Source organism: Ranitomeya variabilis, chromosome 2 (genome assembly GCF_051348905.1).
Source record: "Ranitomeya variabilis isolate aRanVar5 chromosome 2, aRanVar5.hap1, whole genome shotgun sequence".
Taxonomy (NCBI): domain Eukaryota; kingdom Metazoa; phylum Chordata; class Amphibia; order Anura; family Dendrobatidae; genus Ranitomeya; species Ranitomeya variabilis.
This window is the reverse complement of record NC_135233.1, coordinates 645,220,296-645,246,827: the sequence shown is the minus strand read 5'-3', so window position 1 is coordinate 645,246,827 and position 26,532 is coordinate 645,220,296. Positions and strand designations below refer to the sequence as shown.

The 26,532-nt window shown below is 43.0% G+C and overlaps 1 protein-coding gene across 1 annotated transcript in view; it reads right to left on the bottom strand.

Annotated features, from left to right (window-relative positions):
• Window positions 1-1,098: 1,098 nt before the first annotated feature.
• The window catches only part of SFT2D1 (SFT2 domain containing 1), a 44,381-nt gene continuing 18,947 nt past the window's right edge, over window positions 1,099-26,532 (bottom strand). Inside the window, exons 4-8 of the mRNA XM_077289146.1 lie at window positions 19,086-19,167; window positions 18,644-18,679; window positions 13,910-13,968; window positions 2,601-2,630; window positions 1,099-1,460 (exon numbers count right to left, since the gene is read on the bottom strand). Coding sequence (XP_077145261.1) covers window positions 1,421-1,460; window positions 2,601-2,630; window positions 13,910-13,968; window positions 18,644-18,679; window positions 19,086-19,167 — 247 coding nt within the window. The 3' untranslated portion in view covers window positions 1,099-1,420. The remainder of the gene's footprint in view (window positions 1,461-2,600; window positions 2,631-13,909; window positions 13,969-18,643; window positions 18,680-19,085; window positions 19,168-26,532) is intronic.

Genomic DNA, 26,532 nt, shown 5'->3' with positions numbered 1-26,532 from the left:
AATAACCCCCAAAATCACGTCAAACCTGAATAGGTCTCTAAAAAAAACCAACATTTTGTTAATTTCCTTGAAAAAAAAAAAAAGTTAAGCTAAATAAATGCTACATTTTTAAACCTTCTAAAAAAAAATAAAAAAATAAAAGAACATCTTACAAATGGTACTGATGTAGAGCATATATAAAAGGAGAATGTTCTTTATTAATGTTTTTGTGTGGTATGATTATCTGGATTAAAAGGGGGTAATCAAAGTTTGAACATTGCAAATTTTGACATTTCTGATTCTTATAAATAAACAACGACATATCCGCCTAAATTTACTATTATCATAAAATAAAATGTGTCACAAAAAAACAATCTTAAAATCACTGGGATCCGTTGAAGCGTTCCAGAGTTATTGCTGAATAAAGTGACACTGGTCAGATTAAAAAAAAATGTGGCCTGGTCAAATGGGTAGATGGGAAAAATGTACAGTTTTGAAGAAAAAAAAAAAAATTGAGTGCAGGAACCACTCAGTAAAGAGATTGGCTGCAGCGGTGACGTAACCGCTACAGTCAAAATACTGAGACCGGCTCACACGCAGAGAGCGCGGAGAGTAACGGCTCTGGTAGTTATGTAACTTACATAAATGCATTTAGGCTCCACTCAAAGTAGAAAACCCTTTATTGACCGATGGATAAATCATCCATATGAGATTGGTAGGAGTCTAACATTTGGCAACCCAAGCAATCAGCTGAATACTGCTACAGCAGAGATGTACGGGCGCAAAAACACAGCAGCTCTGTACATTGCCTAGTTGCAGCTGCCGAGTACTGCAGTTCATCGCTTAGTCAACTGAATGTGCTGCATACTCGTCATAACTAATGCATGATACTGCTGTGTTATCCCTGGACATTGCTCAATTCCGATGGCAGCTTTCTGCTAATCCCACCATGCTCATGCAACATATGTACAAAAATGTGCAAACTGACAGAGCAGGTTAACTGATACCTGCGGAGATAGACAGAAAATGGTGCATAGTTACAAAGCCAGTGTTAAATCAGCCAACATCTGGATTAATCCGCTTTACTTCCTACAAAATGGATTTAAGATTTACAGTACAATCATTTCACAAGTAGATTTATTATAGATTTAAATATTTACAAAGCTAGCATCTTAAAAAATAAAGTGTTTCACAAAAACCCCCCTGAAATAAGGCATTTCGGTCAACATATTTTATGAGTGCACTTATTTTTTGTTACTGCATAAATATGTGTTATAGAAAAAAAAAAAATTAAAAACAGAATATATTGTTTCTTTAAACATTATACATTTAGGGAATCAGAACTTTGTTATTTACAAAAAATTAGATTTCTTTGTGGATAGAGAATATCAAACCAATTGATACAAAGAGAACGCCATTATTTCTGCAGCCTTCTTGAATTCTAATTCATACATGAAGCGAAGCACTTTTTCACAACATCCCTGTGATCGAGAAAAGAAGAGAAATTTGTATGTTATAAGAGGATCTACAGGAATAGGGAATAGCATGTAACTATATTCCTATTATATTTTTTATAAGCACCTTCAATTAGCAAATCACACCTGTTTTATCTAGGGAGGTAGTCACTAGTAAATTAAAATGGTTGCTACCCTCTTAAGTTGACAGAAACCCATCTTAGAATATTAAAAAGATAGGCGACTGTGAGGATGTGCAGCAGGAGTCTCCCACCCACCGCCTCCATGTGCAGCAGTAGGAAGTTCCCACCCACAGCCTCCATGTGCAGCAGTAGGAAGCTCCCACCCACAGCCTCCATGTGCAGCAGTAGGAAACTCCCACCCACCGCCTCCATGTGCAGCAGTAGGAAGTTCCCACCCACAGCCTCCATGTGCAGCAGTAGGAAGTTCCCACCCACAGCCTCCATGTGCAGCAGTAGGAAGCTCCCACCCACAGCCTCCATGTGCAGCAGTAGGAAACTCCCACCTCCGCCTCCATGTGCAGCAGTAGGAAGCTCCCACCCACCGCCTCCATGTGCAGCAGAAGGAATCTCTCACCCACCGCTTCAATGTGCAGCAGTAGGAAGCTCCCACCTACCACCTCCGTGTGCAGCAGTAGGAAGCTCCCACCCACCGCCTCCATGTGCAGCAGTAGGAATCTTCCACCCACCGCCTCCATGTGCAGCAGAAGGAATTTCTCACCCACCGCCTCCATGTGCTGCAGTAGGAATCTCTCACCCACCGCTTCAATGTGCAGCAGTAGGAATCTCACACCCACTGCCTCCAGGGGCAGCAGTAGTAGACGCTGCACCCACCGCCTCCGTGTTCAGCAGTAGATGGCGCCCACCTCAGCGCCTCCATGATATTTTGAGCAAACAATGGAAATACCAAGGAAGGCCAAAAGGGATTAGTTATCACAAAAACGTTCTACGTTTTTGTGTTTAATTAAGCAGCAAAAAAGTAGTACACATTATAAGCAGCAAAAAAGTAGTACATATTACAAATATACTAAACGGTGTTAAATATGAAAAAGATAAACAAAAAATTCAGTTCTGCTTGAAGACAATTTTTTTCTCCAAATTACCAATGTTATAAATTCTATTAAAAAAAAACAGTTTGCGTATGTACCTTGCAAATGGAATAAAAGAGAGGCTGTACCTAGAAAACAAGAAACAAAAATAACATCACACAATGCTGGCAAACTGAAAACAAGTTCTAATCTTGGTAGATAAAAGGCATAAATATCACACATTTATCTAGTATAGAAGATGCTCCTGTTTAGGAGTCACCTTTTGTGGTCGGTCTCGATGTCTCCTAGATGGGTTGGTTGCCGTTCCATTTTTGTTAGATATGTTGTGTTGTGCGAATGTATATATGTATTACCCACCAAAGATGTACTGCAAGTATTTCAGAGATATCCAGACTGACCAAAGAAGTTGACACCTAAACATGAGCATCTTCTGATTAGAAGGATTAAAGAAAACCCCCAAGAAAACCATCCCCACAGTGGAACATGGTGGTGGCAGCATCATGTTGTGGGGATGTTTTACAGCAGGAGGGACAGGGAAAATGGTTCGAGTAAAGGAGAAGATGGTGAGAAATACAGGGACATTCTTGAGCAAAACCTGACTCGGTCAGTAACTGATTTGAGACTGGAACAGAGATTCACCTTCCAATAAGACAATAACCCAAAGCATACCGCTAAAGCAACACTCGAGTGGTTTAAAAGGAAACGCACAAATACTTTGAAGTGGCCTAGTAAAAGCCCAGACCTTAATCCAATTAAGAATCTGTGGTCAGATTTGAAGATTGTTGTTCACCAGAGGAAACTAACTTGAAAAAGCAGGAGTTTTGCCTTGAGGAATGGGCAAATGTTATAGTGTCAAGATGTGGAAAGCTCAGAGACTTATCCAAAGTGACTTGTAGCTGTTATTTATGCAAAAGGAGGCTCTACAAAGTACTAACATTAGGGGATTGAATAGTTATGCACATTGAAGTTTTCAGTTTTTCTGTCCTATCTGTTGTTTGCCTCACAATTTGGCATGTACTTTACATGAACTGATGCAAACTGTGAAAAAAATACAAAACAATGAAATTCCAGGTTGTGAGGTAGCAAAACACAGAAAATAGTGGGGGTCGAGGGGGTGGGGATCAGAAGAGAAAAGCTGAGAATCAATCTCCATCCAAGGCTCTAAAGAGGACGTTGTTGAAGAGTGGAAAAAGATAGATGTTACAATGTGTGGCCAACTTGTTTATTCTATGCCTTGGAGACTTGGTGCTCTCCTTAAGGAATCAAAGAAATCATACAAAATACTGGCTATAGTAGATTATGATGTACGATGTATTCATTTTGGATCAACTAATTTGAGGAAAACTGAAGATTTTGTAATAAAACATATTATTAACCTTACTTTCAAGTTAGGGGCTACAAAGGTTTTATGAAACTCGGTCCTGTCAACACTTTGGAAACTGTTCTTGTATTCGATAAAAATTAAAATCTTACTTTTCAAAGGGAATGTACTCATTTATGCAGACCATTGTATTTATAAAATATATATAGCAAAGCTTATTGCCAAGATGCAGGATTACTTCCCGATTGCTGGGAAAGGTGGAGGGGGGTGGGTCCGACTGATGGAGACCCTCAATGATCCCTGATTGAATATATGCGCCTGCGCTCCATTCACTCTCAATGGGAATACCGCAGAGAGCTGAGTCAGTATGTCATCTCCCATCCTAATCTTGATGCAAATCCTTTAAACTACCTAATTTTTAGTTCTATTAAAGGCCTTAAACAAGTTGTCTATTTCAATTTTTTACACTCTACACTGAGTGCAGAATTATTAGGCAAGTTGTATTTTAGAGGATTATTTTTATTATTGATCAACAACTATGTTCTCAATCAACCCAAAAGACTCAAACATCAAAGCTTAATATTTTTGGTAGTTGGAGTGTGTTTATTTTTTAGATTTGGCTATCTGAGGCCTCTTTCACACTAGCGTCGTGCACTGCACGTCGCTATGCGTCGTTTGGTTGAAAAAACGCATCCTGCAAAAGTGCTTGCAGGATGCGTTTTTTCACCATTGATTTGCATTAGTGTCGCATTGCGACGCTTTGCCACACGTCGCAACCGTCGTGCGACGGTTGCGCCATGTTGTGGCGGACCGTCGGCTGCAAAAAACGTTCCATGTAACTTTTTTTGCCGCCAACGGACCGCCATTTCTGACCGCGCATGCGCGGCGGGAACTCCGTCCCCACCTCCCCGCACCTCAGAATGGGGCAGCGGATGCATGGAAAAATAGCATCCGCTGCCCCCGTTGTGCGGCGCATTCACTGCTAGCGTCGGTACGTCGGCCCGATGCTCTGCGACGGGCCGAGTACGACGCTAGTGTGAAAGTAGCCTTAGGAGGATATCTGTTTGTGCAGGTAACAATTAGGCAACTTAATATAAACCAAATGTATTCCCATCTCACTTGTTTATTTTCACCAGGTAAACCAATATAACTGCACAAAATTTAGAAATAATCATTTCTGACATGCAAAAACAAAACCCCCAAAATTTAGTGACCAATATAGCCACCTTTCTTTATGATGACACTAACAGCCTTCCATCCATAGATTCTGTCAGTTGCTTGATCTGTTTACGATCAACATTGAGTGCAGCAGCCACCACAGCCTCCCAGATACTGTTCCGAGAGGTGGACTGTTTTGCCTCCCTGTAGATCTCACATTTTATGAGGGACCACAGGTTCTCTATGGGATTCAGATTAGGCGAACAAGGGGGCCATGTCATTATTTTTTCTTCTTTGAGACCTTTACTGGCCAGCCACGCTGTGGAGTAGTTGGAGGCATGTGATGGAGCATTGTCCTGCATGAAAATCATGTTTTTCTTGAACAATACCGACTTCTTCCTGTACCACTGCTTGAAGAAGTTGTCTTCCAGAAACTGGCAGTAGGTCTGGGAGTTGAGCTTCACTCCATCCTGAACCCGAAAAGGTCCCACAGGTTCATCTTTGATGATACCAGCCCATACCAGTACCCCACCTCCACCTTGCTGGCGTCTGAGTCGGAGTGGAGCTTTCTGGCTTGGCTGATCCAGCCTCTGGCCAATCAAGAGTCACTCTCATTTCATCAGTCCATAAAACCTTTGAAAAGTCAGTCTTAAGATATTTCGTGGCCCAGTCTTGACGTTTTATCCAGGGCTGTGGAGTCGGAGTTAGTTTTGGTTTGAGTTGGTCGGTAGAAATGTACCGACTCCAGCTTTAAAAAAAAATGTATTAATATTTCATAATTGAACTTTCATATGAATTTTATAAATGTTACTCAAATATATATGTTCTATCAAACTATGAACAACAGTGATAAGCAGTTCTGCTGGAAATAGAGACATTTCTTACTTCTTGTGTGTCACTGTTCTCCACTGCCCTTATCTAATCTTATACTTGGTTAACCTCATGCTGCCCCAACCCCCCTACTTACAATGTATGAAACTGAAAATGTGTTGCAAATTCTTAGTAGTAAAGTTCCTCCTCTAGACTAGATGTTTACTAGGTGTGCGTCTTCCAAGCATCTCACAGCTGCTACTCAGAAGAGGAAGACTGTAAGAAGTATTATCCTTTCAACAAACTTTGCATCAGTTAACTGAGTACATGAGGAATAACAGTACTACTGACCACTATATTAGTTGTACGACCTGGCAATAATTTTGTACAATTGTTTTTAGGAAAAACAATTGTCATTTGGATTGTGAATGCAGAATTAAAATCCTGAGAATGTCAAAGAAGCGTCACATTAAATCAGCCGTATTTGAACATTTCACCATCACTCAAGATAGAAAACATTATGTCTGTCAGTGTATGACAAATGATCCAGACGAAAACAAATGCTGTGAAGCCAAGATCAGTGCATATTCAGGCAAAGATAAAAATGCTCCTACCAGAGCTTCTAATCTAAAGAGACATTTACAGCGCTTTCATCCAGAAGTACTGAAAGCAGTGGATGAGAACGACTGCATCCAAACCAATGAACCAGTGCCCAGCTCTTCCAGCCAAACAAAGGAGCAGAGAACTTTGCAGCCATCAGTTGCAAGATATTCTGTCAGTGACAAAGTTACTGTGACAATGACAGTAGATACATTTAAAAAACAGACCATAGAGCTTGTTGTAAAGGATAGTGTGCCTATTTCATTATTTTCACTACCAGCTTTTATGTGTCTGAATGGGGAAATGGCCCGCAAGCTTGGTGTTTCTCTGGAGAGAGTATTAGAAAATTAGTAATCGAAGAAGCTTTTAAACAAAAGGAAGAACTTAAAAAAACTCTCAAGGGACGCTTTCTGTTTCTTAAAATGGATGCCTGCACACGTCACAGAGTGAACTATTTTGCAATCAATGTCCGATTTGTTTGTGACAAAAATGAAATAGTTACCAAGACATTAGCAGTAAAAGATACCAAAGCTCATCACACCAGTGAGTTTCTCCAGGTCTTGGTGGAAAAGGTTCTGCAAGACTATGAACTTAAAAAAGTTCTTTCTGTCGTAACTGACAATGCTTTAAATATGATAAGTACTATTAAGCTAATGAATGAGAGTAATGATGGTGACCAGCAGCTAGAAGAACATTCTGGGTTCACAGACACAGAAATGTTTGAAATAGAGGAACACAGTATTGTAACTGAGGAGCAAACTGAAGTTGCTTCAGATGAACAGCAACATGATAGTTTAGATGATCTTGTTGAAACTGTGTCAATACGTTCTTTCATTCATCACATGCGCTGTGTTGTGCATACGCTACAGCTGGCTATGAGACAGTCTGCAAGAAGGACATGCTGCTGCACTGATTGGCAAGGTGAGAAAATTGGCTACTGTTGCCAGAACCCCTAAAGTTAACTCAATTTTGAAGAGACGTGCTGGAAAAGGGGCAATTATTGATCAAGCCACACGATGGCGCAGTACTTACTTAATGATTCAGCGCTTGGTTGAACTCAAAACCTTTCTTGTAGACATGGCTAACCGTCAACTGACGCTAAATGAAAGTCAGTGGAATCAGGTGACTGAACTGGAAAAATTGCTAGAGCACCCATTTACAGTGACTAAAAAATTACAAGCAGAGTACTTAACTCCAGGTATTTTCTTAAAGGAGTGGAAGAACCTGATGTTTCGCCTGTCCCAAAGAGGAGGGTTAATTGCAAGCGGCATTGCTACATCAATGAAATGGAGAGAGGAGCTACTATTACAAAATAACATTCTTTTGGCAGCTGTTTATGTAGACCCAATGCATCGGATTCTTCTAGATGATCAACAGCTAAAGGAAAAGAAGCTCTGTTTGAAATAGCAGTAAGGATGAAAGGGTTGCAGAACAGTCAGGAGGAACAAGAAGAATTTGGTCGTCTTGCCACATCTTCACCCTCATCAACTGATGAAGAATTTAATTTAGAAAAATATTTGGATCACAAGGACCGTGCAAAGCGTTCCCGCATAGAAGAAGAGTCATCCCCATCAAAAAACACAGCCAGTATATTTCAGCAGAATTTTTCATGTGCACTAAAAGAAATTGAGAAATTTGACCGTTCATCAAAAATAACAGTGCAACAAGCGATTCCTCTGTATCCTGACATTGTCAGAGATGTTGCCCGAGTGGTTACTGCTTTGCCACCAGCCCAAGTTAGTGTAGAGAGGTTGTTCTCTGCTCTCAAAATAATTAGATCAGATTTGAGGGCATCCATGAAGGAGGATCTGACAGAGGCAATACTTTTTCTGAGGACAAATTTATAGATTTCTTCTTATTAACTGCATAACAGTGTTTATTGCATATTTACTTACAAGAGTTTAGAAAAGTTTATAAAAGTTATTTGCTATATTCTAATTGTATTCTAATAAATATAGTTTTTGCTCTAAGTGGTCTGATTACTTATATGATGGTGAGAAACTGAATAAGCACGATGATAATATTTTACAACAGTAAATTTATTGTTACGAATTGGCCATTTATGAAGGAGTCGGAGTCGGAGCCGGAGTGTGATAAAATCCAGGAGTCGGAGTCGCAACTGTGGCTTACCGACTCCACAGCCCTGGTTTTATCTTATGTTTCCTGTTCAAAGGTGGTCGTTTTTCAGCCTTCTTTACCTTGGCCATGTCCCTGAGTATCGCACACCTTGTGCTTTTTGTTACTCCAGTAAACTTGCAGCTCTGAAACATGGCAAAACTGGTGGCAAATGGCATCTTGGCAGCTTCACGCTTGATTTTCTTCAATTCGTGAGCAGTTTTTTTGCGCCTTTTTTGCGACCCTGTTGGCTATTTGCCATGAAACACTTGATTGTTCGGTGATCACCCTTCAAAAGTTTGGCAATTTCAAGACTGCTGCATCCCTCTGCAAGACATCTCACAATTTTGGACTTTTCAGAGCCTGTCAAATCTCTCTTCTGACCCATTTTGCCAAAGGAAAGGAAGATGCCTAATAATTAAGCACACCTTATATAGGGTTTTAATGTCATTAGACAACACCCCTCCTCATTACAGAGATGCACATCACCTGATTTACTTAATTGGTAGTTGGCTCTCAAGCCTGAACAGCTTGGAGTAGGACAACATGTATAAAAAGTATTATGTGATCAAACTACAGCTTGCCTAAAAATTCTGCACACAGTGTACAAGAATGCTGAACTAAACAAAACAAAACCAGTCATTTTTATAGGCAGTCCCAGCGGGTATCACGATTACAGCACATGACACTGGTTTCAGTGGACAAGAGACTGGCATTTCCTGTAATTGTCATGTCAACAAAGAAGGGGGGGGGGTAGTGATTATTTTTAACAGAGCTGGTCTATGGATTACAAAAACATATTGATAAAGTATTTCCATCATATCTTTAGAACCTGCAATGAAAATTTAGAGGAGTGTCAACCTACACACGTAGCATAGTATATCCCATAGCTTTATAAAAATAATTGCCACACACTTAATCATTTTAGCCAATCATAGCTCGCAATTAGTCAATATGTATGTAACAGTCTACGCACTCCTGTTAAAATGACAGGTTCTTGTCATCTAAAAAAAAAATAATCTATAAATCACCCATAATATGTTCAGTTCAATTGAAAAATAAAACTATTATTTTTCTTTTCCCACCCAAAAAGATTTCAAAGAACTAAAACCAATGTAGATGCATAAGCATGTACACCCTTAAAGGAGTGGATCGGTCTAAAACGACAATGTGACGGCCAGAATCCGACTAGACTAGCTGACCAGAGTGACTGCAGACTTATTTAGATCAGACCACCCCTTTAACCCCTTCATGACCCAGCCTATTTTGACCTTAGTGACCTGGCCGTTTTTTGCAATTCTGACCAGTGTCCCTTTATGAGGTAATAACTCAGGAACGCTTCAACGGATCTTAGCGGTTCGGATATTGTTTTTTCGTGACATATTGGGCTTCATGTTAGTGGTATATTTAGGTTGATAATTTTTGCGTTTATTTGTGAAAAAAATGCAAATTTGGAAAATGTTCCAATTTTCAAATTTTGAATTTTTATTCTGTTAAACAAGAGATTTATGTGACACAAAATAGTTAATAAATAACATTACCCACATATCTACTTTACATCAGCACAATTTTGGAAACACATTTTTTTTTGCTAGGAAGTTATAAGGGTTAAAATTTGACCAGCAATTTCTCATTTTTACAACAAAATTTACAAAACCATTTTTTTTAGGGACCACCTCACATTTGAAGTCAGTTTGAGGGGTCTGTATGGCTGAAAATACCCAAAAGTGGCACCTTTCTAAAAACTGCACCCCTCAAGGTACTCAAAACCACATTCAAGAAGTTTATTAACCCTTCAGGTGTTTCACAGCAGCAGAAGCAACATGGAAGGAAAAAATGAACATTTAACTTTTTAGTCACAAAAATGATCTTTTATCAACAATTTTTTTTATTTTCCCAAGGGTAAAAAGAGAAACTGGACTCCAAAAGTTATTGTACAATTTGTCCTGAGTACGCCGATACCCCATATGTGGGGGGGAACCACTGTTTGCGCGCACGACAGGGCTCGGAAGGGAAGGAGCGCCATTTGACTTTTTCAATGAAAAATTGGCTCCAATCTTTAGCGGACACCATGTCGCGTTTGGAGAGCCGCTGTGTGCCTAAACATTGGAGCTCCCCCACATGTGACCCCATTTTGGAAACTAGACCTCCCGTGGAACTAATCTAGATGTGCGATGACCACTTTAAACCCCAAAGTGCTTCACAGAAGTTTATAACGAAGAGCTGTGAAAATAAAAAATCATTTTTCTTTCCTCAAAAATTATTTTTTAGCCCGCATTTTTTTATTTTCACAAGAGCAACAGGAGAAATTGGACCCCAAAAGTTGTTGTCCAGTTTGTCCTGAGTACGCTAATACCCCATATGTGGGGGTAAACCACTGCTTGGGCACACGCCAAGGCTCGGAAGGGAAGTAGTGACTTTTGAAATGCAGACTTTGATGGAATGGTTGCGTTTGCAGAGCCCCTGATGTGCCTAAACAGTAGAAACCCCCCACAAGTGACCCCATTTTGGAAACTAGACCCCCCAAGGAACTTATCTAGATATGTGGTGAGCACTTTGAAACCCCAAGTGCTTCACAGAAGTTTACAACGCAGAGCCGTGAAAATAAAAAAATCATTTTTCATTCCTCAAAAATGATGTTTAGCAAGCAATTTTTTATTATCATAAGGGTAACAGGAGAAATTGGACCACAATAGTTGTTGCCCAGTTTGTCCGGAGTACGCTGATACCCCATATGTGGGGGTAAACCACTGATTGGGTGCACGTCGGGGCTCGGAAGGGAGGGAGCACCATTTGACTTTTTGAACGCAAGATTGGCTGGAATCAATGGTGGCGCCATGTTGCGTTTGGAGAACCCTGATGTGCCTAAAAAGTGGAAGCCCCTCAATTCTAACTCCAACACTCACCCCAACACACCCCTAACCCTAATCCCAACTCTAGCCATGACCCTAATCACAACCCTAACCCCAACACACCCCTAACCACAACCCCATCCCCGACACACCCATAACCCTAATCCCAACCCTAACCCTAATCCTAACCCTAACCCTAACCCCAACCCTAACCACAACCCTAACCACAACCCTAACCCCAACACACCCCTAACCACAGGCCTAATCTTAACCCTATTTTCAATCCTAGCCCTAATTCCAACCCTAACTCTAATTCCAACCCTAAGGCTATGTGCCCACGTTGCGGATTTGTGTGAGATTTTTCTGCACCATTTTTGAAAAATCCGCAGGTAAAAGGCACTGCGTTTTAGCTGCGGATTTACCTCAGATTTCAGCTGCGGATTCCTATTGAAGAACAGGTGTAAAACGCTGCGGAATCTGCACAAAGAATTGACATGCTGCAGAAAATACAACACAGCGTTTCCGCGCGGTATTTTCTGCACCATGGGCACAGCGGATTTGGTTTTCCACAGGTTTACATGGTACTGTAAACCTGATGGAAAACTGCTACGAATCCGTAGCGGCCAATCCACTGCAGATCCGCAGCCAAATCCGCACTGTGTGCACATAGCCCAATTCTAACCCTAACCCTAGTTCTAACCCTAACCCTAGCCCTAACCCTAGCCCTAGTGCAGAAAAAAAAAATATATATATTTTCTTTATTTTATTATAATTTACTATTTTTTTTTATTTTGATCACTGTGATAAGTTTTATCATAGTGATCAAAATGTACCTGGAACGAATCTGTCGGCCGTTTTGGAAGATGGCGGCACCCATGGAGAAGACGGACGGACTCCGGGAGGCTCGGTAAGTATGAGGGGGGGGGTGGATCGGAGCACGGGGGGGTGGATCGGAGCATGGGGGGAGCAGGCAGGAGGACGGGGGAGCGGACAGGCGGATGGAGGGGACTACGGGACAGAACGGAGGACTGGGGAGGCGATCGGTAGCTGTGGTGGGGGGGCACATCAGGGTTTCCAGCCATGGCCGATGATATTGCAGCATCGGCCATGGCTGGATTGTAATATTTCACCACTTTTTATAGGTGAAATATTACGAATTGCTCTGATTGGCTGTTGAAAGTGCAACAGCCAATCAGAGCGATCGTAGCCACGAGGGGGTGAAGCCACACCCCCTGGGCTGAAGTACCACTCCCCCTGTCCCTGCAGAACGGGTGAAATTGGAGTTAACCCTTTCACCCGATCTGCAGGGACGCGATCCCTCCATGACGCTACATAGGCGTCACAGGTCGGATTGGCCCCGACTTTCATGACGCCTACGTGGCGTCACAGGTCGGGAAGGGGTTAAAGAGGACTTTTCAAACTTTTTTTTTTATGTGGAACCAGTCACGCAATGCAAGAAGAATAAAGCTTTCATTAATCACACCCAGATCCACCAGGTCATTACTTTGCAGTGAGGAGAGCAGACTCTGTAATGTTTCCCCAGTGTGCTGCTGTTTGCTTATGATTGGGTCAGGTTCACAAAGAAAGAAGTAAATGTGTGATAATATGCTAAGTGGGCCGACTAGTCAGGGAGAACGCATGCCCCATCGTCTAGTCAAAGGATTAACTTACATATCAAAGGGATTTTAGAAATACATTATTACATGTGTCCAATTTTATAAAAGGACTGTTGGGCAGAGAATTTAGATAGGCAGACAACTGGTGGTGGTTCTGGAGGCACGATGGACCTGTCAGATTCCCTTTAATGTAAATGCTTCTATAACATAAGCCCTAGTTCTAGCTGACAAAAAACAGCCCCAAAGTAAAATGCTGCCTCCACCATGCTTCACTGTGGGTATGGTGTTCTTTTGGTGATGAACAGTGTTGGATTTGCGCTAAACAAACTTTTTGGAACTAAGGCTAAAAAGTTCTGCCTTGGTCCCATCAGACCAGTATATCAGTTTGATTTTTATTTGAAGTTGACAGATTATAGGACACATTAAAGGTGGAAAAGTTCTGAAATGATTCTTCTTGGTAAGATTATTTTTCATAAACTAGACTTTTTATATCGACTGTATAAGAGATCTAAACATCCCCAGGTTCCACTTCTTCTCGTATTTAACTTTGTATTACCTGATGTGATTGAATGTCTCTCAAAGCAAATATTACATAAAGCCTATTAGAATGACTAGCTGACCTTGAGTCCACCAGGCTTATCTTCACACTGTGGCATGCCCTCTAGAACACATCTTGATAGCCTCAGAAGGCATATGGAAAGTTGTAGACATAACTTCATGTAAACTGGTTTCCTACGATAAGCCAGTGAAAATGTGTGTGGGAAAACATCCCTTATTTTGACGATTATTGGAGGTCCCAATAGACAGATATTATATTTAATCACTTGTCCATTGGATAAGTTGTAAATGCCTCAGGCTGGAATCACCTTTTAAAAATCAAATAGACAGATCAGCAAGTATCTGATGGCCAAAAATATTGATTATAAATTACTTACCAAGTCATCGCTAGAAACTGTAGGATACAAAATAGAAGTGCCAGGCCTTTCTTTTTCCACTGGAAGAAAATAAATAAAAACACAAAAATTAAATGATTGCCAATTACAGCACATAGATTATGTGGCGGTGACCACTCAGTATGTGGGCAGCGGGGACAGAAGCTGCAATGACTTCTTCATCACCCCTGAAAAATTATCAGGGATGGTAGTGACAGAACCTGTGCTAAGTTACTGTAACGCCCACTCTGATATCCTGCTTCGTATTAGAATCCGCGAGAAGTGGGTGCAGTGCTACCTTAATGTGCCATCCCGCTTGAGATTCCCGTCAAACAAAATGTCACAGTACGTGAAGTAAAAAAAAAAAAAAACACATATAGGGATTAGCAGGATAGGGAGTAAACTAGGCAAATTTATAATATAGCTGAGTAAAAAAGATAGATGTTTAACAGGACATTTATAGGTATCGGACAACCCCTCTAATTGCACTCATTCTTAAGGTATTATTGGAGCCAACAATCAGATTATTATGGTATATCATTCCTCAATGGGAAAAACACTATTGGATGTGGGCAGTTTAACCCCTTCGTGACCTCCGCTGTACTTGTACTGCGGGGGCCGCATCTCTTCCTTCTTCGGCGGTGAGCCCACATCAAAGCCGGGACATGTCAGCTGTTTTCTACAGCTAACATGTGCCCGCAATAGTGGCGGGTGGAATCGCGATCCACCCGCCGCTATTAACTAGTTAAATGCCGCTGTCAAACGCTGACAGCAGCATTTAACAAGCGCTCCTGGCCACGCAGCTGGAAGTATGCATACCGCTGACCCAGTCACGTGATCGGGGGTCATCGGTGCGTTGGCAAAACAACCAGAGGTCTCCTGAAGACCTCTATGGTTGTTGATGCCAGATTGCTGTGTGCGCCACCCTGTGGTCGGTGCTCAGGGCAATGCTGTAATTCAGCTATATAGGGGCAATCTAAGCATCACTTCTATGTAGCAGAGCCGATCAGGCTATGCCAGCTTCTAGCCTCCCATGGAGGCTATTGAAGCATTGCAAAAGTAAAAAGAAATGTTTTAAAAAATACGAAAAAACAAAAATCCAAAAAAAAGTTTTAAATCACCCCCCATCTAATATATAATTGCCTAGAATACTACTTCCTGCAATTTGTCCACAAATATGTATGACTATAAACCATGGTAATGTGATGGATTATATTTTTCTATATATTACAACCATGTATTTAAATGGGATAAATAACGCCCATCATCAACTACTACATAGAACCCAAACAAAAACGATGATCCAAAGGCAATATTCACAGTATAAAACCATAATTTTATTGTATAAACGCATATAAAAACATACTACCAAACTTTCAGGAGACACGGATACAAACACATGTCTCACACCGTCGTCAGTGTTGACGCGCAGCGCCACATGACACACAGCTGACTCCCATATTGGGTATAAATGGAAGGCAAAGATTTAAAAGGTACAAAACATGCACAATTATTATCAGCTCACATAGACTATAGGAGGATACCATCATTTTTACAATCACATGAACGTATCACAAGACTGTCATGACCCATTTGGGCCAATGAATAGAGAGGTAAATTTACCCGTACATGTGACATATTTAAAGTCCCATAGACCCAAGACAAAAAGCTGTCATGACCCATTAGGGCCAGTACACATTTAAATGGTATATTTACCCGTACCAGATTAGCGTCACAGCTGAGTTGTCACCTGGCTATGTCCTCTGCCAACCCACGTCCTCCTCTGCACGCGCAGGCCGGGGGCACAGAGCACAGGGGGCCCCAGGCAGAGCACAGGGGCCCCAGGCAGAGCACAGGGGCCCCAGGCAGAGCACAGGGGCCCCAGGCAGAGCACAGGGGCCCCAGGCAGCATATGGGGCCCCAGGCAGAGCACAGGGGCCCCAGGCAGAGCACAGGGGCCCCAGGCAGCATATGGGGCCCCACGCAGAGCACAGTGGTCCCAGGCAGAGCACAGGGGCCCCAGGCAGCCTATGGGGCCCCAGGCAGAGCACAGTGGCCCCAGGCAGAGCACAGGGGCCCCAGGCAGTGTATGGGGCCCCAGGCAGCATATGGGGCCCCAGGCAGAGCACAGTGGTCCCAGGTAGAGCTCAGGGGCCCCAGGCAGCCTATGGGGCCCCAGGCAGAGCACAGGGGCCCCAGGCAGCATATGGGGCCCCAGGCAGAGCACAGGGGCCCCAGGCAGAGCACAGGGGGCCCCAGGCAGAGCACAGGGGGCCCCAGGCAGAGCACAGTGGCCCCAGGCAGAGCACAGTGGCCCCAGGCAGAGCACAGTGGCCCCAGGCAGAGCACAGGGGCCCCAGGCAGAACATGGGGCCCCAGGCAGAGCACAGGGGCCCCAGGCAGCATATGGGGCCCCAGGCAGCATATGGGGCCCCAGGCAGAGCACAGGGGCCCCAGGCAGCATATGGGGCCCCAGGCAGAGCACAGCGATATTTTGGACCACTGTGCGGTGTTTCAGACCCCCTGTGTGATGTCTGGGGCCCTGTTCTTAAGTATATTAAAGATTAAAGTAACGTATATTAAAGTATATTATAGATCAAATTTGACACGTTTATGAGCACCATTGAGTGATATACTCAAGAATGACATAATTTTTCAACATTTTATGGTTTCAAACTGTAAACACTCAGAGTTTTTTTTACTTCAACCAGAAAACCTTAACGGTTCATAAAAAACTTGACTGTTCAGGATATGATAAAAGTCATAGTATTCTGAATCTTTAACTTATAAAGATACCTTTACATGGGGTGATTATTGGTTCCAGAGAGGCTTTCGGCCGATAATCGTACACATGGCTGGTGACAGGACAATACAATATAAACGTTCAAAGGTAAACACTGATAACATTAAAATCTAATATATAATTGCCTAGAATACTACTTCCGGCAATTTGTGCCAACTTCCGTGGCTTTGTCCGGAGATGATGTCCGGAGATAAGTGACGTCACCAGCGTCCTACACCCGCTCAGGGTGGACAAAGATATATGCCTTCGTGGTGCGCCGCACTTTTCTGATTGGTTGCCGCCTGCCGCGAGCGACCAATCAGAAATGTGCCGTACTGTCAAGAATTGTCAAGAGCTGGTGAGTGCAGCCATTTTTTGTTCTTTCTTACTATTATTTATTAATTGTATTATTCTTACATTTGAATAAATAAAGTATATATGGATTCTAGACTCCCGATTCTTTAGAATCGGGCTGCCATCTAGTTCAAAATAAAAAAATTAAAAAAAAAAATAAAAAAAAAAATCAAACCTACACATAATTGGTATCGCCGCATTCGTAATCGTCCAATCAATAAAAAATAAATAAAAAAAAGAATTAACCTGATCGCTAAACGGCGTAGTGATAAAAAAATTAAAAACGCCAGAATTACAATGTAATAACGGGCGATCAATAGAACGTATCTGCACCAAACTGGCATTTTTAAAAACGTCAGCTCAGCACACAAAAAATAAGCCCTCACCCAACCCGAGATCACGAAAAATTGAGACGCTACGGGTATCGGAAAACTGCGCTATTTTTTATTTTTTTTTTATTTTAAACAAAGTTTGGAATTTTTTTTTCACCACTTAGGCTACTTTCACACTAGCGTCAGTACGGATCCGTCGCGCTGCGTCGGCCCGATGTACCGACACATACTGTGCAAAAAATGCCCGACGTGGGCAGCGGAAGCAGTCTTAAGACGCTTCCACTGCCCCATTGCAAGGTCTGGGGAGGAGGGGGCGGAGTTTCAGCCGCGCATGCGCGGTCGAAAATGGCGGTCCCGTCACACAAAAAACGTTACATGTAACTTTTTTTTGTGGCGGTGGTGCGCCAAACCACGGCGCAACCGACGCACGACAGTTGCGACGTGTGGCACTGCGTCGCAATGCGTCGCTAATAAAAGTCTATGCAGAAAAAACGCATCCTGCAGACAACTTTGCAGGATGCGTTTTTTATCCACTTATTTAGATAAAGATAAACCCAGACATGCTTGGTGTCTATGAACTTGTAATGACCTGTAGAATCATAATGGCAGGTCAGTGTTAGCATTTAGTGAGCCTAGCAAAAAAGCCAAACAAAAAACAAGTGTGGGATTGCACTTTTTTTGCAATTTGACAGCACTTGGAATTTATTTCCCATTTTCTAGTACGCGACATGGTAAAATCAATGGTATCGTTCAAAAGTTCATCTTGTCCCGCAAAAAACAAGCCCTCACACGGCCATATTAACAGAAAAATAAAAAAGTTATGGCTCTGGGAAGAAGGGTAGCGAAAAATTAAAACGCAAAAAAAAGAAAAAGGGCAGGTTCTCTAAGGGGGTAAAACAAAAGGTTATCACAAATCTGCCCCTGGACTGCTAAAAAGTGTGGACAAATTAAAACACAGATTTTGAAAAAAAAAAAACTGTGAATACAACAAAAAACCTTTCTGGAAAAGAGGACGTCACCTGATTCATGCTGCCAAAACCACAGACCGCATGAATCAGAGCCTGGCTGTGATTGCAGCTAGGTATAATTTTCTCTGAAATACTTCAATGTTCAGAAAAAAATATACTTTAGAGATCTGGCCAGGGACCATAGGCAGAGATGAGAGGACACCAATGTGCAGGATATCCATTGTGCTTAGGATTCTGAAGACTGTATGGTCATGAAATATGCTACATTTAAATTAACACATATTTAAAAAAGGTTACTTACCCAAAATACAGCGCACAATGTACAAACCAAGCAAAGCTGTTGAGGAATAATAAAAAAAGCAATGAACAAATAGAAGATTATTAGGCTGGAGGATCTAGAAACTAAACTGAAAGTTGGTCAGTAAATAGTGGGACGTGCCACCAGTACCTTCATCTACTGACAACCAATGTTCCCTGGTGCTAGTGTAGGGATGGGAACATAAGGGAGCTTTCCACAATATTTTCTATGCATGTGGAAGTGAACAAGTAATGAGACATAGATGATCATTGCAATGATGTGGCGAAATCACTCATGCAATACATCATGACTGGAAACACAACTAACAGGTTTACTAGTGGTGGATTCCAGGTGCCTTCACCTTCATTGCATAATCAGGAATTCGGCAAATACTGTGGGGTGTCCTAACTATCGCTGAAGGATCACTGAAGCATTCGTTACTCACCAGCATAATTATTGTTGCAATAAGTCTGGTTGGCTCAAACATCTTTTTAAGTTGCTTAAGTGGACCCATAAGAAAACATGTGCTGGAATGACAAAAAGAAGATGAATTAGGAATCCCAAGAATATAGAATCCTAGTCTCACATATTTTGTGCACACTTCCTATACCGGGGACATTTAGTTGCTGTAAGTGCATCTCAGTATCCGACTCTGCTCCCTTCTGCCTTGTGATTTTGAATTATAGTTCTGGTCAGAGATGGTCAACAACCAGCATTGAACAAACCCAATGACTTGGCATCTACTGGGTTTTGCCAAGGAGCTTATAAGTCTGATGGGCAAATATTGCTGTATTTGACCGGTCATGCCAAAAAATGACAGAACCTACTATTAAGAGCCTCTGTTGCAGGTGTGGACATATATCATACCCGTTAAAAAAAAAAAAACACAATACCCTGGGCCAAAACAATAAAAAAGGAAAATATATTGACATTTCCTATTTAGTGCCCTTTTTGTGCAGGTGAAGTCAATACACCCCTTCTTAGAGATCTGCTATGAAATATGGCAGCTACGTACAGGGGTTCCGCTACTGTACAATGGAGCTTTGCTATTTTCAGAATTGGAGGAAATGCTTTTCCAGCTTAAATTCCAAGTTCACAACCCCTTGCAATCTAATCCTGAACCCATGCTGTATCCTGTGTATGCAATTACTGAAGGCACAATGAAACAAAACAGCAAAGTCAGAGGGAAAGAGGTGGAACGTCGGAAGCAAAAAGCAAAGTACATGTCTGTTTATCCTTCCCTCCCGTCAGGATTCACATCTGATCAAATTTGAACAATGCAAATAGGACTCAATGCAAACCTACTGCATGATGCAGAAACGATGAGTGGTAATGTCTATGGATGATTTAAGATAGCAAACAATTGTGAGCCACGCAGCACAGAAAACGACAGAACTCATCTGTCACCCATTGTCATGTGGCAGGTGACATGGGTGGACTATGGAAATTTCTATTATTGTGATTGCTATTGCAGCTGCATAAGCAATAACCTGATCCAGTCTACAAACATGGACGTAGGTTTCAAAATATTAGTTTACGGTAATTTCAAATTGCCTTCCCTCCCTTTCATGCTGCCCATATGCCAATTTCCACTCAAACAGCTACATAATTAAAAAGGCTGTCCACCACCCCAAATCCAAAACTGGTTTTGCATAAATGCTTAAAGGGAAGGTGCCATAAAAAAATACTTTTTTACAGCAATTGTAAAAATGTAAAGAATTAATGTTTAAATTTTCTTAAAAAATATTTTCATTTGTTTATAATTTAGTAAAATATGAAAAATAATTTGAAAAGTTTTGGAATTTCCACTTTTAAACACTAGGGGGAGCAGCTGCTGAAATTTCAGAAAAACCTAGTGTACAACTAGCTCACATTACTGCACTGCAGTAATTATGGGCGGAGTCTGCTGATGTGTGTGATGTCTCCTCTCCTTCCCTTCTGGGTGTCTGCTAAGGGATGAGAGAGGATGAGATTCAGGAACCCAGTGAGCAGCCATTTTGTTGGTGACTGCAGAGTAAGGCTGCCGTCACACTAGCAGTATTTGGTCAGTATTTTACCTCAGTATGTGTAAGCCAAAACCAGGAGTGGAACAAATAGAGGAAAAGTATAATAGAAACATATGCACCACTTCTGCATTTATCACCCACACCTGGTTTTGGCTTACAAATACTGAGGTAAAATACTGACCAAATACTGAATGTGTGAGGCAGCCTTGTACTGACAAGAAGACAGTCACCGAGGATGGCAGGCAGCAAGGATTCTGGGAGATATGTGGTGGAGGGAGCAGGGTGACCGCAGCGCAGAGTATTTCAGGAGAGCAGTGTGCTGGTCTATGGGGGCCCCCTGTTTGGTGCGCGGAGCAGCCAGGGATTTACATAGAGCGCTGTCTTTTATACACATGGATGGACCGTCTGCTCCACAGAAATCCAGGAAACATTTCTGCGGATTGATGGCCTGTTCTGATCCAGACTTTGCATGCAGACCCCATTCCCCTCCTCAGATCCTGTCTTCTCCATCCTGTCCTGGCGATGTGTGAAAGTGAGACGTCAGGCGAAGTACGGGGTGACGCTGGGAAGGAAATGTAGCCATATAGTAACGATAAAAATGAGACCCCTCTCTTCAGCTGCCTCACTAGCCCTGACTGCACCTAACTGAAGGTCATGCTGCCCCCTCTATTACCCCAGACCCGCGTGCAGGTGCTCAGCCAGAACCACCATAGAATGGGTCCGCTTTCTGAAGATAATACTGCCATAGTGTTCTCACATAATACCGCTATATAGATCACACATAATACCGCCATATACATCACACACAATACTATCAAATAGATCACACAATACTGTCATACAGTTCTCACATACCACCATATAGATCACAAATAATACCGCCATATAATTCTCCCCTAGTACTTCCACATAGATCACACATAATCCCACAATATAGTTCTCATATACCACCGTCATATAGTTTTTACATCATTCCACAACACTGAGCAAACATAATATTGCCATATAGATCACATATAATACCGTCACATAGATCACACAATACTTGGCGGCATAATGTGTGATATTATATATATATTATAATATCCCGGCATAATGTGTGGTCTTTATGGGAGTATATGTGATATGTGATATATATATATATATATATATATATATATATCGGCATTATACGTGATCCATATGGTATTGTGCTGCTCTAGGGAGGTGAGAGACGTATGGTGGAAGGAGCAGGGTGACAGGAGCACAGTATTTCAGGACAGCAGTGTACTGGTCTGTGGGTGGGAGGGTGTGCTCACACTCACACGCTCGCAACTGTATACTTATAGCCTTTACTGGCTATTAAAATGGGGGACACCCCCCAAAAAAAGACGTGGGGCCCCCTTATAATTAATAACCATCAAATATTATGCAGACAGCTGCGGGCTTACATTAATAGCCTAGGAAGGGGCCATGGATACTGTCCCCCCCCCCCCCCCCAGGCTAAAAACATCAGCTCTCAGCCGCCTTTTACATGCGCCTTTTCTGGCGCTTTGCCTGGCAATTTCCACTTACCCTGTAGCGGTAGCAAGTGGGGTTCATATTTGTGGGGTTAATGTCACCTCCATATTGTCCGGTGACATCAAGCCCACGGCTTAGTAATGGAGAGGCGTCTATAAGGCACCCATCCATTACTAATCCTATAGTTGTATTGTAAATAAAGACTCGGCCAGAATAAAGTCCTTTATTAATCTTTTTTAAACCATACCGAACGCATAATCCTCGACTCCCTCATCTCCCACAACAAAAATAATAAACCACATTGAGGAAAGACACGCAGGGGGGAGAGGAGTGCATAGGAGAGGATTAGATACTGACTGCTGAGCCGTGTATCTAATCCTGGCCTGTGTGATACCGACAGCTGAGCCGTGTATCTAATCCTGTCCTGTGTGATACCGACAGCTGAGCCGTGTATCTAATCCTGTCCTGTGATACCGACTGCTGAGCCGTGTATCTAATCCTGTCCTGTGATACCGACTGCTGAGCCGTGTATCTAATCCTGTCCTGTGTGATACCGACTACTGAGCCGTGTATCTAATCCTGTCCTGTGTGATACCGACTACTGAGCCGTGTATCTAATCCTGTCCTGTGTGATACCGACTACTGAGCCGTGTATCTAATCCTGTCCTGTGATACCGACTACTGAGCCGTGTATCTAATCCTGTCCTGTGTGATACTGACTGCTGAGCCGTGTATCTAATCCTGTCCTGTGTGATACCGACTGCTGAGCCGTGTATCTAATCCTGTCATGTGTGATACCGACTGCTGAGCCGTGTATCTAATCCTGTCATGTGTGATACCGACTGCTGAGCCGTGTATCTAATCCTGTCCTATGTGATACCGACTGCTGAGCCGTGTATCTAATCCTGTCCTGTGTGATACTGACTGCTGAGGACACAGTACACGGGACAGGATTAGCTACCCAGGACAGAGGTAGCAGTGGTAGGTGTATATAGAGGCAGGTAGGAGTGGTATATAGAGGCAGATAGTGGTATACAGAGGCAGGCCGGCAGTGGTATACAGAGGCAGGCCGGCAGTGGTATACAGAGGCAGGCAGGCAGTGGTATACAGAGGCAGGCAGGCAGTGGTATACAGAGGCAGGCAGGCAGGCAGTGGTATACAGAGGCAGGCAGGCAGTGGTATACAGAGGCAGGCAGGCAGTGGTATACAGAGGCAGGCAGGCAGTGGTATACAGAGACAGGCAGGCAGTGGTATACAGAGGCAGGCAGAGAGTGGTATACAGAGGCAGGCAGTGGTATACAGAGGCAGGCAGTGGTATACAGAGGCAGGCAGGCAGTGGTATACAGAGGCAGGCAGTGGTATACAGAGGCAGGCAGTGGTATACAGAGGCAGGCAGTGGTATACAGAGGCAGGCAGACAGTGGTATACAGAGGCAGGCAGTGGTATACAGAGGCAGGCAGGTAGCAGTGGTATACAGAGGCAGGCAGGCAGTGGTATACAGAGGCAGGCAGACAGTGGTATACAGAGGCAGGCAGTGGTATACAGAGGCAGGCAGACAGTGGTATACAGAGGCAGGCAGCAGTGGTATACAGAGGCAGGCAGACAGTGGTATACAGAGGCAGGCAGACAGTGGTATACAGAGGCAGGCAGACAGTGGTATACAGAGGCAGGCAGGCAGGTAGCAGTGGTATACAGAGGCAGGCAGAAAGTGGTATACAGAGGCAGGCAGTGGTATACAGAGGCAGGCAGACAGTGGTATACAGAGGCAGGCAGGCAGGTAGCAGTGGTATACAGAGGCAGGCAGGCAGTGGTATACAGAGGCAGGCAGTGGTATACAGAGGCAGGCAGGCAGTGGTATACAGAGGCAGGCAGTGGTATACAGAGGCAGGCAGGCAGTGGTATACAGAGGCAGGCAGGCAGTGCTAGGTGGTATATAGGGGCTGGTAGCAGTGGTAGATGCATAAGAAAATAAAAACGCTGTACTTACCTTCTTTCCTCTACCAGGAAGTGCTGAGTCATGTTCAGGGCAGAGCAGTGTGACGATCTCCCTGCTCTGCTCTGAACAGGTCGGCAGTGATTGCAGCCTGTAATGTAATACTAAAGGTACCGTCACACTAGGCGATATCGCCAGCAATCCGTGACGTTGCAGCGACCTGGATGGCGATATCGCTGTATTTGACACGCAGCAGCGATCTGGATCCCGCTGTGAAATTGCTGGTCGCTGCTAGAAGGTCTGCACATTATTTGGTCGCTAGGTCGCCGTGTATCGCCGTGTTTGACAGCAAAAGCGACGATACCAGCGTTATTTTACACTGGTAACCAGGGTAAACATCGGGTTACTAAGCGCAGGGCCGCGCTTAGTAACCCGATGTTTACCCTGGTTACCAGCGTAAAAGTTAAAAAAACAAACAGTACATACTCACCTGCGCGTCCCCCAGCCTCTGCTTCCTGACACTAAAGCGCCGGCCCTAAACTGAAAGTGAAAGCAACAGCGGTGACGTCACCGCTCTGCTGTTAGGGCCGGCGCTCAGTCAGCGTCAGGATGCAGAGGCTGGGGGACGCGCAGGTGAGCATGTACTGTTTGTTTTTTTAACTTTTACGCTGGTAACCAGGGTAAACATCGGGTTACTAAGCGCGGCCCTGCGCTTAGCAACCCGATGTTTACCCTGGTTACCCGGGGACCTCGGCATCGCTGGTCGCTGGAGAGCGGTCTGTGTGACAGCTCTCCAGCGACCACACAGCGACGCTGCAGCGATCGGCATTGCTGTCGCTATCGCTGCAGCGTCGCTTAGTGTGACGGTACCTTAAGTACAGGCTGCAATCACAGCTCCTCGCTGCAGATACTTACCCTGGACCCTCGGCAGCAGCTTCTCCCAGCAGCAGCTTCTGCCATCGCACGCACTGAGCTGTGTGCGATGGAGATGCGTCCACCGAAAAGACAATAATCCATTTGCCCCACGACGGGACTAACTCCGCTACATCTAGATAGCAGGCTGCATTGTTGTATGATGCGGCATTACAACCTGCCGTCCAGCAGAGACACTGACGTTATAACTCTTCCCATAGCTCTTCCCATGACGGGAGTGAGTTGAACGAAGTTCATTGGCTGTGAATTCCCAAGACCTTTCTGACGGCACTGTGAGCATGAGAACTTTCTCAAGCTCGCTGTGACGCGAGAGAGGTGAAAGGAGTTCACCACAAACCGCTAAGCAAGCAAGCAAGCAAGCAAGCATGCACAAGCTCAGTATCTCTGCTGGATGGCAGGCTGTATAGTCGCATCATTCAACAATGTAGCCTGCTATCCAGATGTAGCAGAGCTAGACGCGTTGCGGGACAAATATCTTGTCAGAGGACAGGTGAGGAATATGGCTGTTTATTATTTTAATTCTGTTACAGGGGACACTGGCTTCAGTCGACTGGGCGTTGACGCGAGTATAGCTGGTTTGATTTAATATAGATATATTAAAAAGGAGACTGTCATTAGTTCAACTAAAAAGACTTTATTCTGGGTGTGTGTTTTCTTTCTACAATATCACCAAGAGGTTAGTAATGGGGTCGTCTTATAGACAACTCTCCATTACTAACCCCTGGACTTTATGTCACCTAACATTACAAAGGTGGTATCAGTATGATTTCCCTACACGTTATGACATCACCACACCATTATTAAGGAATGATTAATGATGGAAGAGGAAGCTGAGGATATTACAACAAGTAAATCCTCTGGTAGCAGTAGGCCCCCAGAAGAATCCCACGCGAAACGCGGGTCGGGGCGAGGCGTGTGGCACCCTCTATAGTCATGGGTAAGAGGATTTACTTGTTGTAATTGTTGATTGTGGTCTAATGTTCAGCTATCGCCTATATTTATAAAAAATACTCACTGGAGGTTTTTACTACATTTATGCTGACATTACCACACTGGATGTTTTTTTGATCCATTTTTGCACCATCACTTTATTGATATATGTATTGGATCCATCATCGCACTGTCACTTTAGTCTGATTTGCATGGACATAGAAAAACATATATATATATATATATATATATATATATATATATATATATATATATATATATATATATATATATATATATATATATATATATATATATATATATATTTTTTTTTTTTTTTTTCCTATTACTCTTGCTTAGTTGTGTTACACTTTTGCTGCACCTGTTTTTTCCTTCTTTCAAATTCTGTCACTGGGAAATTTGCCAGCAATATATATTGCGCTTTTTTTGTAATTGGTGTATTATAATAAAAATCTTTGTGATACATTCAATTTGGGTGCACTACTCTATTTTTTGAGAATGTTTACCATATTATGGATTTGATGTAGCAGCATGATAGGAATCTGTGTACCCCTTTCTGCACTTTTGTG